Genomic DNA, 17,065 nt, shown 5'->3' on the forward strand with positions numbered 1-17,065 from the left:
TTTTTCATGACACATCTCCAAAGGCAAGAGAAACAAAAGAAAAAATGAACTTGTGGGACTTCATCAAGATAAAAAGCTTCTGCACAGCCAAGGACAGTCAAAAAAACTAAGAGGCAGCCCACGGAATGGGAGAAGATATTTGCAAATGACACTACAGATAAAAGACTGGGTCTTGCTTTTTTATCCATTCTGTCACCCTATGTCTTTTGATTGGAGCATTTAGTCCATTTACATTGTAAGTAATTGTTGATAAGTATGTACTTACTGTCATTTTGTTACTTGGTTTGTATTGACAGTTTTCTTGATTTCTTTCTTCTCTTGCCATCTTCACTTATGGTTAACTGGCTTTCCTTAATAATATGTTTGGCTTCTTTTCTCTTTATATTTTGCATATCTATTACTGGTCATTGACTTGTGGTTACCATTAGGTTTATATGTAACCTGTTATGCATATAGCAGTCTGTGGTAAGTTGTGGTTGCTTATGTTTGAACCCATTCTTTACTCCTATCCCCACTCCCCTCCATTTTAGGTATATCGCATCATACTTTTCATCCTTTTATTTTGTGAATCCCTTGACTGCTTTTTATAGATATACTTAATTTTACTGTTTTTGTTCTTCCTACCTTATAACTCCTGCTTATGGTCTTTCCTTTCTAATCAGAGTCCTCTTTCACACTTCTTGTAGGTCTGGTTTAATGGTCATGAATTCCTTTAACTTTTGTTTATCTGGGAAATACTTTATCTCTCCTATTATTCTGAAGGATAGCCTTGCTAGATCGAGTATTCTTGGTTGCAGGTTTTTTTCTTTCAGCATTTTGAATATATCATGCCACTCCTTTCTGTCCTGCAACATTTCTGCTGAAATATCAGTGGATAGTCTTATGAGGTTTCCCTTGTATGTAACTGTTTTCACTTGCTACTTTTAAAACTCTCTCTTTATCACTACTTTTTGCCATTTTAAATACCATGTGTATGGGTGTGGACCTCTTTGGGTTGATTATGTTGGGGGGGCTCTGTGCCCACTCAATCTGGGTTTCTGTTTCCTTCCCCAGATTCAGGAAGTTTTTAGCTAGTATTTCTTTTAATAAAATTTCTACTCTTTTTCTCTCTCTTCTTCTTTTGTGATCCCTATAATGCAAATGTTATTATACTTCATGGTGTTGCTGAGTTCCCTCAATCTAATTTTATTTTATTTATTTTATTATTTTTTTCTCCTGTTCAGCTTGACTGTTTTCCATTACTTTGTCTTCCTGGTCACTGATCTGTCTTTGTGCGTCCCCGGTCTACTTTTTATTTCATCCGTGTATTCTTTCAGAGTTTTCATCTCTGATCAGTTATTTTTATGTTTTCCATCTCTTTGTTAAGAGTCTCACTGAGGTCCTCTACTCTTTACACAAGTCCAGTGAGGATCTTTATGACCTTTGCTTCAAATTCTCTATCATACATATTGCTTATCTCTATTTCATTTAGCTCTCTTGCTGTGATTTTCTCCTGTCCTTTCATCTGGGACACATTCCTGTTTCCTTTGTCTAACTCTTCTGCCTTTCCTTGTATTAGGAGGGTCCACTATGTCTCCTGTTCTTTTTTGTTGTTTGTTTTAAGATTTATTTATGTATTCTTTATCTCCTGTTCTTGAAGTACTGACCTTATGAAGAAGAGGTCCTATACAGCCCTGTATGGCAGTGTGTCTTCATCGGAACCTGGCACTTCAGGGATGTCGTCTATGTGTGTTATGTACACCTTACTGTTGTGACTGAGCTGCTTTTCCTACAGTCTGTTCATCTGCAATGGCTCCCTTTGTGTGTTGTGGGCAGTGTTTGGTCCTTGTGTTGTTACTGGGCCAGTCTGGGGCTGTCTTGAGCTTGAGTTGAGGGAGATCATGCATTTGCCCAAATAGTGGTAACACCAAACTGCAAGGGACTTTCCCTGTCTTGTTCCTTGAGAAGGTTTTGTTGGTGTGTGTGGCCTGCAGTCAGGCTAGGTGTTTGCCCCCAGCTCACTGCTGGGATGTAGTCAGATTGGTATGTGTGGTTATTGAAGTCTCTTTATTGCTGAATTTGAATTATATTTATCAGTATGAATCTCTCCTCTCTACTCCCCCCCACTCTGCATGTGTGTATATATACACATATAAAGATATAAAGATATATATATACACACACACACATATGTATGTGTATTTTCTATGTGTCTTTTTAGTGTGCTAGTTCATTGACTAACCCAATAACAATGAGCATGCCCTTTGGGCCCAGATCATGATCCTAAGTGACCATTAAACCACAAGAAACAAATGCTTCTGAAGAATTGTCTGATTCCAGGTCTGAGGAAGGAAATCAACTGGATGAGCTTGGAACATTTTGTCACACCAGATGTCAAAGATTACTAGGGACATGTTAAAAGGATTTGGAAGCCAAACTGAAGAGACTTTTTTAGTCAATATATGACAAGATGTAGTTTGAAAATATAATAATTACAGCCATTTAAAACCCATCGAATATAGTTAGATTTATGAGTCCCAAATGGTACTTACAAGTTATTAGCCTTCAAAAGTGATTAAGGAACCTTATTCATTATTTTGAGATCTGATAAATGAAAAGATTCAAGTAATTATTTGGGGTAAATGTATAGTAAATGAAAATACCAAAGCAGCCTAGATAATTATTGAAAAAATGTTAGAATTACAATATCACCATTTAGCTACCCTCAATGAAATACTAGATTTATACATCAACTGTTTTTAATATCATGGGTAAGAGAAAACTAGATCTTATGTGTCTTTTGGTGAAAAAATATAACAATCCTTCAATTTGTTTCTTTCTTTCTTTTCTTTTCCCAAGAGAGTGGGGGAGGGGCAGAGGGAGGGGGAGAGAGGAAATTTTAAGGAGGCTCCATGCCTAGTGCAGAGTTCCTGGAGAGGCTTGATCTCATAGCCCTAAGATCATGAGATGAGCCAGAATCAAGAGTTGGACAGTTCACTCTCTGAGCCACTCAGGTGCCCTTAACAATCCTTCATTTTATGAAAACTGGTAGAGCTTAGTCTGATCAAGCCTCTGAATTCACCTGCCAGTTTACAGGAAAATATGTGGAGAACAGAAAGATACATTTAACCTTAATGTGAGGATGAAATCACCAAAATACCGACTGTGGGAAGCTACTGACAAAACACCTTGTGAATTCAACAGATAGATTATAAGGAAAAGAAGGGTGCTGAAGGCATCTACAGATTAAAAGAACTAAAAGGATACATGAAATTTTAAAAAATGGGCAAGGCTAAGGTATAGTGTGTAGTGATGTAAATTTAGGTGATAAAACCATTAAGAAATGCAGTGAAGTGATTATTGCAAAAACATAGTGACTTTTGGGGAAGTGAGGATTGTAATTGCAATGGAGCATGCAGATCTAGGGGAAGGGAAACCCCCAACTCCAGCCTCTCTGCCCTTCCTGTCTCACCAAAGGTACAGGGATGCTGAAAGTCACAAGCCAGGGGCACAGGCTCACTAAAAGACTGAGACGTAATCTATAGGATTGTAGAATGCTGAATGCTTCACTCCCTCTACTCTTTACCACCACATTAGTGGGGCTCACATATAGTAACAAGATTACAACAGAAAGAACTGTGAGTCTAAGACCTTGTTTAAGAAGGAGATTCTAACAAAACAAACAATCATATTGGATAAAAAGAGAGAGATAAACCAAGAAACAGATGCTTAATTATAGAGAACGAACTGATGGCTATCAGATGGGAGGTGGATGGGAGGATGGGTTAAACAGGTATTGGGGATTAAGGGGTGCACTTGTTGTAATGGGCATGGGATGTTGTGTATAAGTATTGAATCACTGAATTGTAGAACTGAAACTAATATTACACCATATGTTAACTAGCTGGAATTTAATAAAAACTTTTAAAAAGATGGAGATTTTAGGGAAACACAAAGACAATATGTGAGACAAAAATAAGAACAAGAGATTTAATTCACCTGTGACACCCACAGCTACAGTAAACAGTAAGCACAACCCAACTCATAGGCAAATAAACATAAAACCTCATATAGAAGACCTGTTTTCCTCACTTGTCTTTATCCATTATGTAATGTCCAGCTTACATTGAAACATTAAAAGGCATATTAAAACAAACAAATAAACAAATAAACAAACAAAAGAAAACAAAGTGTGAAGAGACAGGGCAGACATGAGAACCAGACTCAGATATGGTAGAAATGTTGAAATGATCAGACTGGGATTTTAAAATAACTGTATGTTTGAACACTACATCAAAAACTAATGATGTACTATATGTTGGGTAATTGAACTGAAGAAAAATAAATAAATAAGTAAATAAAAATAATTAAAAAAATAAAATAATAAAATAACTGTATGTTTAAAATGCTAAGGACCCTAGTAGAAGAGTGGACAAAATGCAAGAGCCAATGGGTAACATCTGCAGAGCAATGGAAACTATAAGAAAGAATAAAAATGAAGTGGTAGAAAAAAAAACATTGTAAAGAAAAACTAAGAATGGCTTTAATGAACTCAGCAAGAGTGTACATAGTTGAGGAAAGAATTAGTGAGGTTAAAGATATGTCATTAGAAACTTCCAGAACTGAAATGTAGAGTGAAAAATGAATGAAAAAGATAAAACAGAGAATCTAAGAGTTTTGGAACAATTGTAAAAAGTATATCTTACGTGTCATGGGGACATGAGGAAGAACAGACAAACTATTAGAAGTAATAATGACTAAAAATTTTCTATAGATAACGAGAGGGGAAAAAAGAGAGAGAGAGAGACAAACCAAGAAAGAGAGTCTTAACTATAGAAAATAAATTGATGGTTACCAGAGGGGAGGTCTGTTGGGGGATGGGTGAAGTAGGTGATGGGGATTAAGAGAGCGCTTGTTGTGATGATCAGTGGGTGATATATGGAAATATTGAGTCACTATAATGACACCTGAAACCAACGCTGCACTCTATGTTAACTAAGTGATAATTAAATAAAAACTCAAAAACGAGAATATAAATTAATGCAACTTTTTGAGAGTGATTTGATAACAGCTAAGAATTTAATACAATTAAAAAGTTGTACAATTTTTCAGATGTGAGAATATTTATTGCAGCGGCAATATAGACATGAAAAATTGGAGAAAATGAAGTGTTCATCAGCATATTCATTAAATAATGATCAGTATTTTCATAAGTGAATATTTATTAAGCCATCACTTTAAATGTGATTGACAGATCATTGTTAATGTGGAAAAGTTTAATAGACACACAAACATGCATGCACACATGCACACACATATATATAATAAGAAGAAGGTAGCAGGACAGTATATTTATTAAAATATCATTTACTTAAAAAGCATATGTACAGATATTCTTTTTTTTTAAGATTTTATTTATTTATTTGACAGAGAGAGAGAGACAGCCAGTGAGAGAGGGAACACAAGCAGGAGGAGTGGGAGAGGAAGAAGCAGGCTCCCAGCAGAGTAGGGAGCCTGATGTGGGGCTCAATGTGGGGCTCGATCCCAGGGTCCTGGGATCACGCCCTGAGCCGAAGGCAGATGCTTAACGACTGAGCCACCCAGGCGCCCCAAGAATATATACAGATATTCTTGTAAGCACACAGAAAAGTACTGTATGAATGTACTAGAAATTTATAATAATAATTTATAATCATATTTAGCTCTAGGAGATGGATCAGGAGAGTCAAGCAAATGGGGAGAGGGCTATTTGCACTTCACCTTACATCCTTCCTTTCGACCTATGCTACTTTTATGAAAAATGACATTTGTTTCTTAAATCGTAAAACTAAATATTTTAAATGTGCTTTTGCTATTTTACTCAGCATCCCAGCCATCCTCACGTTTATGTAGTATTTTGTTATTGTTGTTGATTCTGAATATTGTTTCTTCACTTTCACCCCTCAATTCAAGCAACACGGGAAGGTGACCTGAGAGCATCTTAAGATTGAGAAGGGAAATGTATAGCTGAATAGCCACAGTTGGATGCATATTGGAAGGCCTGGAATGGGCTGTGGCATTAACAGAATGTGAATTTGGAGTAGGTGGCAAGTCCTCTCTCTCTTACCAGGCTCTCATAACTGTGGACAGAGGGTACGTGGTAGAGAGTGTGCAGAGATCCTCTGGGAAAGATGTGCTTCATGAAACCTTGGGGATGAAGAAGAAGATTTAGTGACCTCTGGGTTTTGATGTGTATCTTTTGTAGGCATTAGTATACTCATCAGCTTGGGGGTAGCTTAGGCTCTGTAGGGATAAATGGAGTCAGGGTGAAGCACAGAGCAGATCAGGGGACTGACTCCTCACAGCTTGGTTGTTGTGATGAGTAAGGGTCTGGAAGGAAGGCAGCTGGACATTGAGAAATTCTGACTGGGGGTTTTTAAGTTTGCCCAATGCACAGAACTTTTCCAGGATCTAAAACTTGGTTATCCTCAGGAGGGAAGACTGAAAGTTTCTTTAGCTTTTCCTTGACTACATCCCTAGTGTGTCTCTGAACATGTGCAAATTATTCCTCAGTGTATAACTATCCTTGGGGATAGACAAGGTAGAGAAAGAAGGAGACAGAGGGAATGAGGGAGGGGAAGATAGGTGGAGTCCTCTCAATACTACTTCTGGACTTTTCCCTAAACTTCTGTGTGTCGATGGTGTTCTTTGCCATAAGTGGAGACAGCAGGAGCTTCCCCTGCCTCCTAAACATGGCTCTTTACTAGCCATGGGTAGCTTGGGTTGATGCCTGAAGAGCAATAGAACTTTCCAGTCCAGTCCCCATCTCTGGAGGTGAGTGTCATCCCAGGTATCCCATTTAGTGAAGGAGAGAGTAGGAGAGCATTATCATGAGAGGGTCTAAGCTTGGCTGCCATATAGAACAAGGACACCTAGAGCCTGAAGAGTGAACCAAGGGAGCTACAGAGTAGATGGCTCTCCATCAGATCATCCCTCCATAGCAAAGGGCAGGTTGATGGTGCCTGTGCTGGCAGTGGGCACACTCTGCCAGCACCTGAATCCCTGCTCTCTCATTTTTCATCCTGTCTTCCTTACATCTGCTTGCCATCTTGTTGCGGATCTCCTGGAAGAGAGACTGCAGGTTGACTGGGCAGTGCTTTGGAGAAGAGTGAATGGAGGGAAAGTTAGTCAGGTTGGATGCTCTTCATTTCTTCATTGATTTCTTCCTTGATCTATTAATTGATATATTCATTTAAAATATTTATAGAATATATACTTTGTCAGACTGTTCTTGTCACAGGTGGTAATACAAGAAACGTAAAGAGGTTGCTTCAAGGTACTTCATTCTGATTTGGGATTTTGAAGATAAATTAATAAACAAATGCTTACTATAATTTGAGATATTGATGAGAGCCAATAGAAAGAAAAATACAGCCTAAAGAGGTTAGAGAGTGAAATTGTGCATGTATTGTTTTGGAGAGGATGAGGGGGGAAAGGGTCTGTAGAGAGGATATCTTTGAGGAAAGACCTGCATGTGGTGAGGGAAAGAGCCCAGTCCTTCTGAGGAACTTAGTATGATCTCTATCAGTGTCTTCTAAATTTTTTTAATAATTTTTTTTATTATATTATGTTAGTCACCATACAGTACACCCCTTGTTTTTGATGTAAAGTTACATGATTCATTACTTGTGTATAACATCCAGTGCACCATGCAATACGTGCCCTCCTTAATACCCATCTAAATTTTTCATTACACTTTGGCTCTGGGGAAAATAAAAGGTCATAGATAAGCAGATGTGCTCTTTGGAATTTTCCAAGTTGCTCTGTGGGACTGACGCCATGGCAGTTTGTTTAGAGGGATAGGCTGCTCATTTGGAAGTCTTGTCTGCATGCTGGAAGTAGAGATTTGAGACCCAGAGAATATGGAGGATTTTGCTACTATATCACAGGTATTATCTTATCTTCTGGTCCCAGGGTGGAGACTGCTTACAGGTAAGAGTTCCTTCTGTACCCCTTTCCCCACCCCCACCCTGTTGACTATTGCTGACCAGAGATATCAAAATTTCGGATTTAGAGATCACTTTCTGGGCTCTGGAAGGGGTCTTCCTTCTTAGAGGATATACATTCACTGAAATGAGAAATGGAGGAAGGCTTTCATCATGAGAATGAGAAGGAAGAAGTGGATAATCTCCTCCAGGCAGTCAGCTCTCTAGAAGTCAGGGAAAGACTCACTATTTTGTCTCAAAATAACTCTTATCTTATGACAGTATCCTAGATAGGTCCCACTTGCTAACTACACTGCAAAGTTTATAATATAATTGAGGCAGAGCTTGACATAAATATAATGTAGCATGATCTATGTTTAGAGGATAAAAAGAAATAACCACATTGGCTTAGATTGGGATTTGCTATTCTTGTAACTGTTGAAATTAGCAGGATTTTGCAGGAATGGATAAAGGAGGCAGAGAAAACACTTTAGGGCATTCAGAGATGGAAGTGTTGGTGGTATAAATGTGGTCAGGAAAGTAGAGGGGGTGGCAGGTCAGAGCAGAGTTGGACGGAGGATGGCCGGTGAATTGAGAGGCAAGGGTAGAGACGGGGTGGGTGTGTTTTCATGCTAGGGTGTGGTGTTGGTGGCTATTGCTCATTTTCTTGGGCATTTACATTTACCTTCAAATGTATTTATGTCCTAGATAAAACATTTGACACCAACTTTGAATAGAAAATAGTAGCATTATGCTGTAGAGTCTAGGTGTGGGATATATTTCCTCAAATTGGAGTTGTCCTTAATCTTTTTGATATCAGAAGCCTGTTTTCTCTCCTTTGCTCTTTAGGTTTCATAAGAAGCAAGAGCTCAGAACTGAATGTTGGCACATCACTCTAGTGCCACTGAATTTTATCTCCTTGGCTTCCCTGGCTCCAGAGAACTACACCGTCTTCTCTTTGCTACCTTCTTCTTCTTCTACTTAGTGACATTAATGGGAAACACGGTCATCATTGTGATTGTATGTGTTGATAAACGTCTGCAGTCCCCCATGTATTTCTTCCTTGGTCATCTCTCTGCCTTGGAGATCTTGGTTACAACTATTATCGTGCCTGTGATGCTTTGGGGGTTGCTGCTCCCTGGGATGCAGACAATATCTCTGGCTGCGTGTGTTACCCAGCTCTTCCTGTACCTGTCTCTGGGGACCACAGAGTTTGCATTGCTGGGAGCCATGTCTGTGGACCGTTACATGGCTGTCTGTAACCCTCTGAGGTACAACATCATTATGAACAGCCGCACCTACATCTGTGTGGTGGTTGTGTCATGGATGTTTGGGTTCCTTTTTCAAATCTGGCCAGCATATGCCACATTTCAGCTTACCTTCTGCAAATCAAACGTGGTGAACAATTTCTTCTGTGACCGAGGGCAGTTGCTCAAACTATCCTGCAATAATACCGTTTTCATAGAGTTTATCCTATTCTTAATGGCTGTTTTTGTTCTCTTTGGTTCTTTGATCCCTACAATCATCTCCTACACCTACATCATCTCCACCATCCTCAAGATCCCCTCAGCCTCTGGGCGGAGGAAAGCCTTTTCTACTTGTGCGTCCCACTTTACTTGTGTCATTATTGGCTATGGCAGTTAAGCAAACACAAGCAAACACAAGCTTCAGATTACAATAGGGTGGTTTCCTTGATAGTTTCGGTGGTTACTCCTTTCCTCAACCCTTTCATCTTCACCCTCCGAAATGACAAAGTAATAGAAGCCCTTCAGGATGGAGTGAAAAGATGCTGTCACCTATTTAGTAACTAGTCTTGTCTTAATTATTGTGAATTCTAGGATGCTCTAAAAAGTACTTACTCATCTTTTAGCTGCATCATAATCATCATCAAATAATGTGTGTGCAACAAAATCCTTTTATTTTATGGCCATCTGGGGCACCTGGGTGGCTCAGTCGTTAAGCGTCTGCGGCTCAGGGTGTGATCCCAGCAGTCTGGGATCGAGCCCCACATCAGGCTCCTCTGCTGGGAGCCTGCTTCTTCTCCCACTCTCCCTGCTTGTGTTCCCTCTCTCGCTGGCTCTCTCTCTCTCTCTCTGTTAAATAAATAAAATCTTTAAAAAAAATTAAGTTATGGCCATGGTTTTTAACATGGTTGGTTGTTTCTCAAAAATTCGCCTTATTATAAAGTTACATATATATGGATACAGCTATAGATATACACACTGTTCTGAAGTTATGATACATTTCACAATAAAACTTTCAAAATTAAATGGAAAAATAATATGTGTGATATTTAAGTTTCTGAATAGGAAAAGGTAGAAAAATATTCTCCAACTGCAGAATGGAATGACTACTGGATTCTAGGTCATCTAAATCATCCAAAATGCCTTGTGCTTTAGGTTCTCTGATTGTGTAAGCTTCCTATTACTTCCCTGGCTCAAATATATTCTCACTCTCTCTCTCAATCTCTTTCAGTCTCTTTTTAGCAGATGCAACAATACTTTATTCTTTCAAGTCAATGAATATGACATTTCTAATTTCAGTGACGGAAATGCAGACCTAAGGTGGTACCTTTCAAACTTTAACGTGCATTTCTATCACTTGGGGATCTTGTTAAAATGTACATTCTAATTTAGTAGTCTGGACGAAGCCTTGATAGTCTACATTTCTAACCAGCTCCAGCTGATGTTGATGCTGTTGTGGGGGTAAGGATTTCCTCTAACCTTGATTTCCTGTCCCAAAGTTCTGTTGCCTTAGTACTTCTCTGCATATTTTCCTGGCTAGCAGAATTTAGAGAATGAAGACATTTTGCAATTTGGGACACTTTGGAAGTGGTTTTTAAAAAATTCAGTCACATCTGTAATTGGTGGACTTCCTCAGAGTGTGGGAGGAAGAGCTAGATAAGTTGGGATTCTCTCACCTGACAGCACCTAGATCATATTGCCTGCTGCCACAAAGGATGTGAGACAATGGAGCTGCTGTTGCAGGAGCTGATATGACAAGGGAGAGCTGGCCCTGCTGGGTCCCTGGGCTCAGTGGGGGTGAAGAGAGGGCAGAAGAGGAGACAGCCTCTCGTCCCTGTCACATTCTTCAATCCTTCCAAGGTCCATGTTACCTGGCCCCTGCTTCCTGTCCCTTTCAGTTGTTCATCCTTTCCTACCTACTTTGTTTCCGATTCCTCTTTGTTGCTCTCTTACTGTGGCTCCAGTTCCCCCATTCACTTCTGGGTTCCCCATTACCTTTCCCCCTCACAGACCCAAGCTTAGTGTGCTGTCATCCAGCTTCCCACCAGGAAGCCCTTGTGCCACTTTCCTAGCACCACCAACTTCACTCACCCTTTCCCTAATCAGCCTGACTTTGGTCCCAATCAGCGATTCCATTTCTTATGTCACAAGCACAGTTTTATCCAGTACAGCATTTTTGTAATAATGAAATATAGATAACCAAATGGGATATCAGTAGGTGACTGGTTAAATAAATTGTTTCATTCATACAATGAAATATTATGCAGCTATAAAAAGAATAATAAAGCTCTTTCTGTAATGATAAGAAATGATCCCCAAGCCGTATTAAGCGAGAAAAGCAAAGTACATTGAACTTAGCATTTACTTTTGTATAAGAAAGGAGTAGAAATAGTTTATATTTATATTTGCTTGTGGACAACATCGTAAGAAATTAAGCAGTGGTTATCTGTAGGATTGTGGTAGTGGGAATGGGCAGATAGAATGGAGAAAGAACAAGATTTTTCACTCTTTGCCTTCTAATATTCTCCTTATTATTTTTGTATCACATATAGGAATTGACTATGAAAATAATTGCATTTTGTTTATGTGTTTTAAGGGATATAGTAATTCAGCCTCTCTTCTTGTTTATTCATGTATTTGTTTTTTCTTTTATTCAGGAATACCTGCTTATTTATATGAATGCATTTCTCTAACTGAAAGATATTTGGTAAGTGGAGCCTTCTGTTAAATTAAAATATTTTGGGAAATATTTCTGGAGCATAAGATAAAAGCTAGGAACTCAAGAAGACTATCAGGAGAAGGAGGACTGTGTAGAAGTGACTATACACTTTTTTGAACTTAATGCCTTGGTTAGTAAGTCTGATAGGGAAGAAATATCACTCTCAGGAAGGAGAAGAGGCTGTCCCATTTTAAAGAATCTTGTTCCGACACACATACTTACCTGTGTTCTATGTAGTAAGTGCCAGAGAGACCTATCCCTCTAAAGCTCCATACTCCAAGGCAGTGTAGCACAGAGGTTAAACGCTGGAGAAGCCCAGTGCCTAAACTCCCTTATCCCCAACTTTGCAGGCAATAGCTTTCTGCTGTGCTGGATACTTCTCTCTACCTCCAAAAATTGTTTACAGAAATGCTTGGTTTATATGTATAATGCAAATAATAATAATGATATTAACAACCAATATTTCATAATTATGGATGTCAGGAGCACCTTTCACATCTAGCCCTAGGGATTCCCTGTTGATTTCACCAGAGTGACCTACTTGGCATCCAAGTCCATACATGGACAACCCAGAAGTTCTGGGTAGTTGCTCCTGATTGGATGTAATTTGACCAGTGAAAGTGGAAAGTGGTAGATAATTTTTCCCCTTTTTCCCTCTGAGGGACAGTGATGAGACACAGATTATACATCTTCTAAGGTGAGTAATTCCAATGATCAAGCAATTTGTTGTACTTAATGGTAGCAAGCTTGATAAAACATCCTTTTATTGGTTTTACAGCATTCCGTTTTTTCATATCTTTTGTCACTCATGCCTGCTCTCATGGACTGTATTCCCCAGTGAATAGCTCATAAGTCCTTGGCCTCCTGAGGAACCCAAGCTAAGAAATACTGCTTAAGTCTGAAACTTAATTCGTATAACTAAACAAAGAAGAACTCATTTAAATCATAAAACTCCCTACTGTAATTACTATTATTACCCCAGGAACTCTGGCATAGAGACAGTAAGTGACTCACCCAAGGGCACGTTATTAGTATGCAAAGGCCCAGGATCTAAACCTAGGTGGTCTGGCTCCTGTTTATTCTCTTAACCACTAAGCTAGATAGCCTACACTGCTAAATCATGAAATGCTATGTATATCTTTATATGAGCTACTTGTTACTTATTCTTGTGTCAATCAGGATAGTCTAAGTTATATCATGGTAACAAGTAATCTTAAAATTATAGTATCCCACACAACTAATGTGTATTTTTGTTCTCATTATTTGTCTGCCATGGGTCAGTTGCTTCTCTGCTCCTTATCATTTTTATTATAGTTTAGGCTAATGCGGCAGTCTCTAGCTGGAATTTGGCTGGTCCTGAGATAGTGGGGAAAGAGTATAGTAAAGCATGGTCAGATTTCATTTACCCAAGTAAGTGAGAAGGCCAAGGCTGCTTTCAGTAGGAATGCCTAATTTCAATCCAAAACTATAAAATTATATTTATCTGAAAAAAGTAACATTATATGTTTAAATTTTCTTTATTATAGTCTGTTTCTTCTGTAACCTAGATATATACTTATAAGTAGCTTAAAGAAGGGAAAAATTGCACAGAACCTTATTTTCAATCATCTGGGGAAACTGGACATCTCCGTGCAAAAGAATGAATTTGAACCCTTACCTCACACCATGTACAAAAATTAACTCAAAATAGATCAAAGACCTAGATGTAACAGCTAAAACTATAAAACTCTTAGAGGACAAAACATAGGGAAAATTTTCCTGACATTGATTTGGCACCAACTTAATGGATATGACACCAAAAGCATAGGCAACAATAGGAAAATTAGAGAAATTGGACCTCATGAAAATGAAAATCTTTTGTGCATCAAAGGACACTATCAAGAGAGTGAAAAGGCAGCCTACAGAATGGGAGAAAATGTTTGCAAATCATATATCTGTTAGGAGACTTGAATCCAGAATATATAAAGAACATTTACAACTCAACAATAAAAGGCAAACAATCCGATTTAAAAGTGGGTAAATAATCTGAATAGACATTTCTCCAGGGAAGATATACAAATGATGAATAAGCACACGAAAAGATGCTTTGCATCATTAATGATCAGGGAAGTACAAATCAAAACCACCATGAGATACCACTTCACACACAGTAGGATAGCTGGCAACAAAAGGCTGGAAAATAACCAGTGTTATTGAGGATGTGGGAGGATCCCATATACACCACTGATGGGAAGGTGTCATGGTATAGCCACTTTGGAAAAACTTTCGTTCCTCAAATAATTAAGCATACAGTTATCTTATGATCCAACAATTTCACTCCTAGGTATATACCCAAGAGAAACAAAAGCATGCATCCGCAGAAAATCTTGTTCATGAATGTTTGTAGTATCATTATTCATAATAGCCAAAAGATAGCAACAACCTACATGCCTATTAGCTGATGAATGAATAAAAAAACAATGGAATATTATTCAGCCATGTGAAGGAATAACTGATATGTGCTACAACAGGGATGAACCTTGCAAACATTATGCTAAGTAAAAGAAGCCAGTCACAGAAGGCCACATATTATATGATTCTATTCATATGAAAGTCCAGAATAGAGAAATATACAGAGACAGACAATAGACTAGTGGTTGCTTAGGGCTGGGGGAATGCAGGTAGGTCAGTGATAGCTAAGGGGTACAGGCTTTCTTTTTGAGGTGATGGTTGCAAATATCTGTGAATATACCAAAAATCATTGAATTGTGCACTTTAAATGGGTGAATTTTGTGGTGTGTGAATTGTGTCTCAATAAAGTTGTTAAAAGTAGTATTTTAGATGGTGAGAAAGTTCTGTGAAGAAAAGTGAACTAGGAGTGTACAGGACCCTCTATTGAGGGAGTCCTGAAATTTTAAGTAGGGTTGTCAGGGAAAGCTTGATAGACTGAATTAGTGAGCCGTTTGGATACCTTTTACAGAACATTCCAGGCATAATGAACAACAAATGGAGAGGTCCCTGGGAAGGCATAGATAAAAATGCTGGAATGGAGTGAGCGAAGGGGAGTGTAAGAGAAAATGAAATGAGAGAGGTAATCAGGATTTAGATCCTATAGAGCCTTGTGAGCTTTTTAAAGACTTTGCCTTTTCCAGGAGTGAGTTGGAAACTATTGGAGAAAAAGAGTGACAGAATCTGTCTAATGTTTTAACGAGATTATTCTGACTGCTACGTAGACAATTGATTAAAGGACAGTAAGAGAGAAGGAGGGAGACCACTTAGGAGCTTATATCAGTTAGCTTCTGCCATGTAAGAGCCAAGCATAAAACTCCAGTGGCATACAATCATAAACTTTCATTTTTATGCATTGGGGTTTCCGTTTATCCAGACTAGGCTCAGCTGGAGGCTCTGCTAATCTAAGGCGGGCCTGTGTACGAGTCTAAGGGCTGGATGGCAGTCGGCTGACCTAGGTTGGGCTCACACTGATGTCTCAGCTGGGGTATCTCTCCTTCTCTTCCTGGTACCAGCAGGGTTGCCTGAGCCCTTCTTGCTGTGACAGTGGCAGAACACAAGAAAACACAGATGGAAACACCAAAGGCCTCCTAAGGCCTGGGCTCAGATCTAGCACACTGAAGTTTTGGCCTCATTCTATTGGTCAAAGCCAGTTACATGGAAGACCCCAGAATCAATATATGGAGAAGTATGGCACTTGAGGAAATGGGGGCAGGAAGGGATTGACCAAGACAGCTGTGATGTTTCCCTTGACTGTCTGAACTTTAGGCAGGCTTCTTCCTGATTCCAGACCCTAGACATCCCTTTTCTTAGATTATTTACTTTAGAACACTTAGTAATTGCAAATTCTTTTCCTGCACCTTTTTCAGACTCAGGAGTAGCTCAATGTGCTCACCCTGTTGATCAGTCTCTCCCCACTAAGGTACTTCAGTACTTTTCTAGTAGCTCATCTCAGCACTTAAGAACTCTCCCATTCTTCGTTTCAGTGGGGTTGGGTTCAGACTGAGCTCTGGCTCCCTTCTCCTACTGCAATATTCTTGAATAAAGTCTTTCTTGCCTGTTTAACTTAGTCTGGGGAAACTTTTGCTTTGATGGGTGAAGAGTGAATATTTTGAATAGTCTAATTTACCACAAAGACCATTACAGTAATGTAGTCTAGAGATGATCATCACGTGGATCAGAATGTCAGCAGTGAAGGAGTGGCGTGGTCTGTTTCTACATGCAGCTGACCCTTGGATGACATGGGTTTGAACTGCATGGATCTACTTAGACATGGATTTGTTTTCAATAAATATACATATAGTACTGTAAATGTATTTTCTCTTCCTTATGATTTTCTTTTTTCTATTTTACCTATTTTAATGTGAAATTATGATTTTCTTAGTAACATTTTCTTCTCTCTAACTTACTTTATTGTGAGAATACAGTGTATAATACATATAACTTACAAAATATGTGTTAATCAACTATTCATGCTATTGGTAAGGCTTCTGATCACTAGTAGGCTATTAGTAGTTAAGTTTCGGGAGAGTCAAAAGTTATATGTGGATTTTTGACCATGTGAGGGGTCAGTGCCCCAACCCCTGAATTGTTCAAGGGCCAAATGTGTATGTTTTTTTTTCTCTCTTTCTCTGACTATCATCTATCTATTTAATCCATATGTATCTAGAGACAATATGATTTGTTTGGATATGACATGGAAAAAAAAGGATGGATTAATGATTATATATTTTTTGGAAATATTTAACTGGAAGGGTAAAATTCTATTAACTGAGGCAGCACTATGGAATGAGCCAATTTGGGGAGAATAGCAGGAACCCAGTTATGAACAAAGTTTGAGATATCTACTATTAAATATCTAAGAGAATATGTCAGGGAGGTAATTAACCATAAAACCCTGGAGTTCAGGGCAGTTCAAGCTGGGTATAGAAATGTGAGTCAAGTGAGTGTAGGTGGTATTTAAATCTATAAGAATAGTTGAGTGACCAAGGGAGGAGTATAGATACAAAAGAAAAAACAATAATGCAAATGACTAGGCCCTGAGTTTTCATGGTTAGAGACCTGAATAGATAGGTTATCAACAAAGAAGACTGGGAAGTAGCAGCCACACAACTAGAGGCAAACCAGGAGAGGGTGTATTGAAAGCCCAGTGGACGATGTCTTTTAAGGAG

The 17,065-nt window shown here is 38.7% G+C and overlaps 1 protein-coding gene across 1 annotated transcript; it reads left to right on the plus strand.

Moving 5' to 3' along the window:
* The first annotated feature begins 8,822 nt into the window (after positions 1 to 8,822).
* LOC100467084 (olfactory receptor 9A4-like) lies at positions 8,823 to 9,754 on the plus strand. Its single transcript, XM_011228038.3, is given in 2 exon segments — positions 8,823 to 9,582; positions 9,585 to 9,754. Coding segments are annotated over 2 exon segments (930 nt in total).
* Positions 9,755 to 17,065: the final 7,311 nt, after the last annotated feature.

The sequence above is a fragment of the Ailuropoda melanoleuca genome, chromosome 1, assembly GCF_002007445.2.
Source record: "Ailuropoda melanoleuca isolate Jingjing chromosome 1, ASM200744v2, whole genome shotgun sequence".
Lineage (NCBI taxonomy): Eukaryota > Metazoa > Chordata > Mammalia > Carnivora > Ursidae > Ailuropoda > Ailuropoda melanoleuca.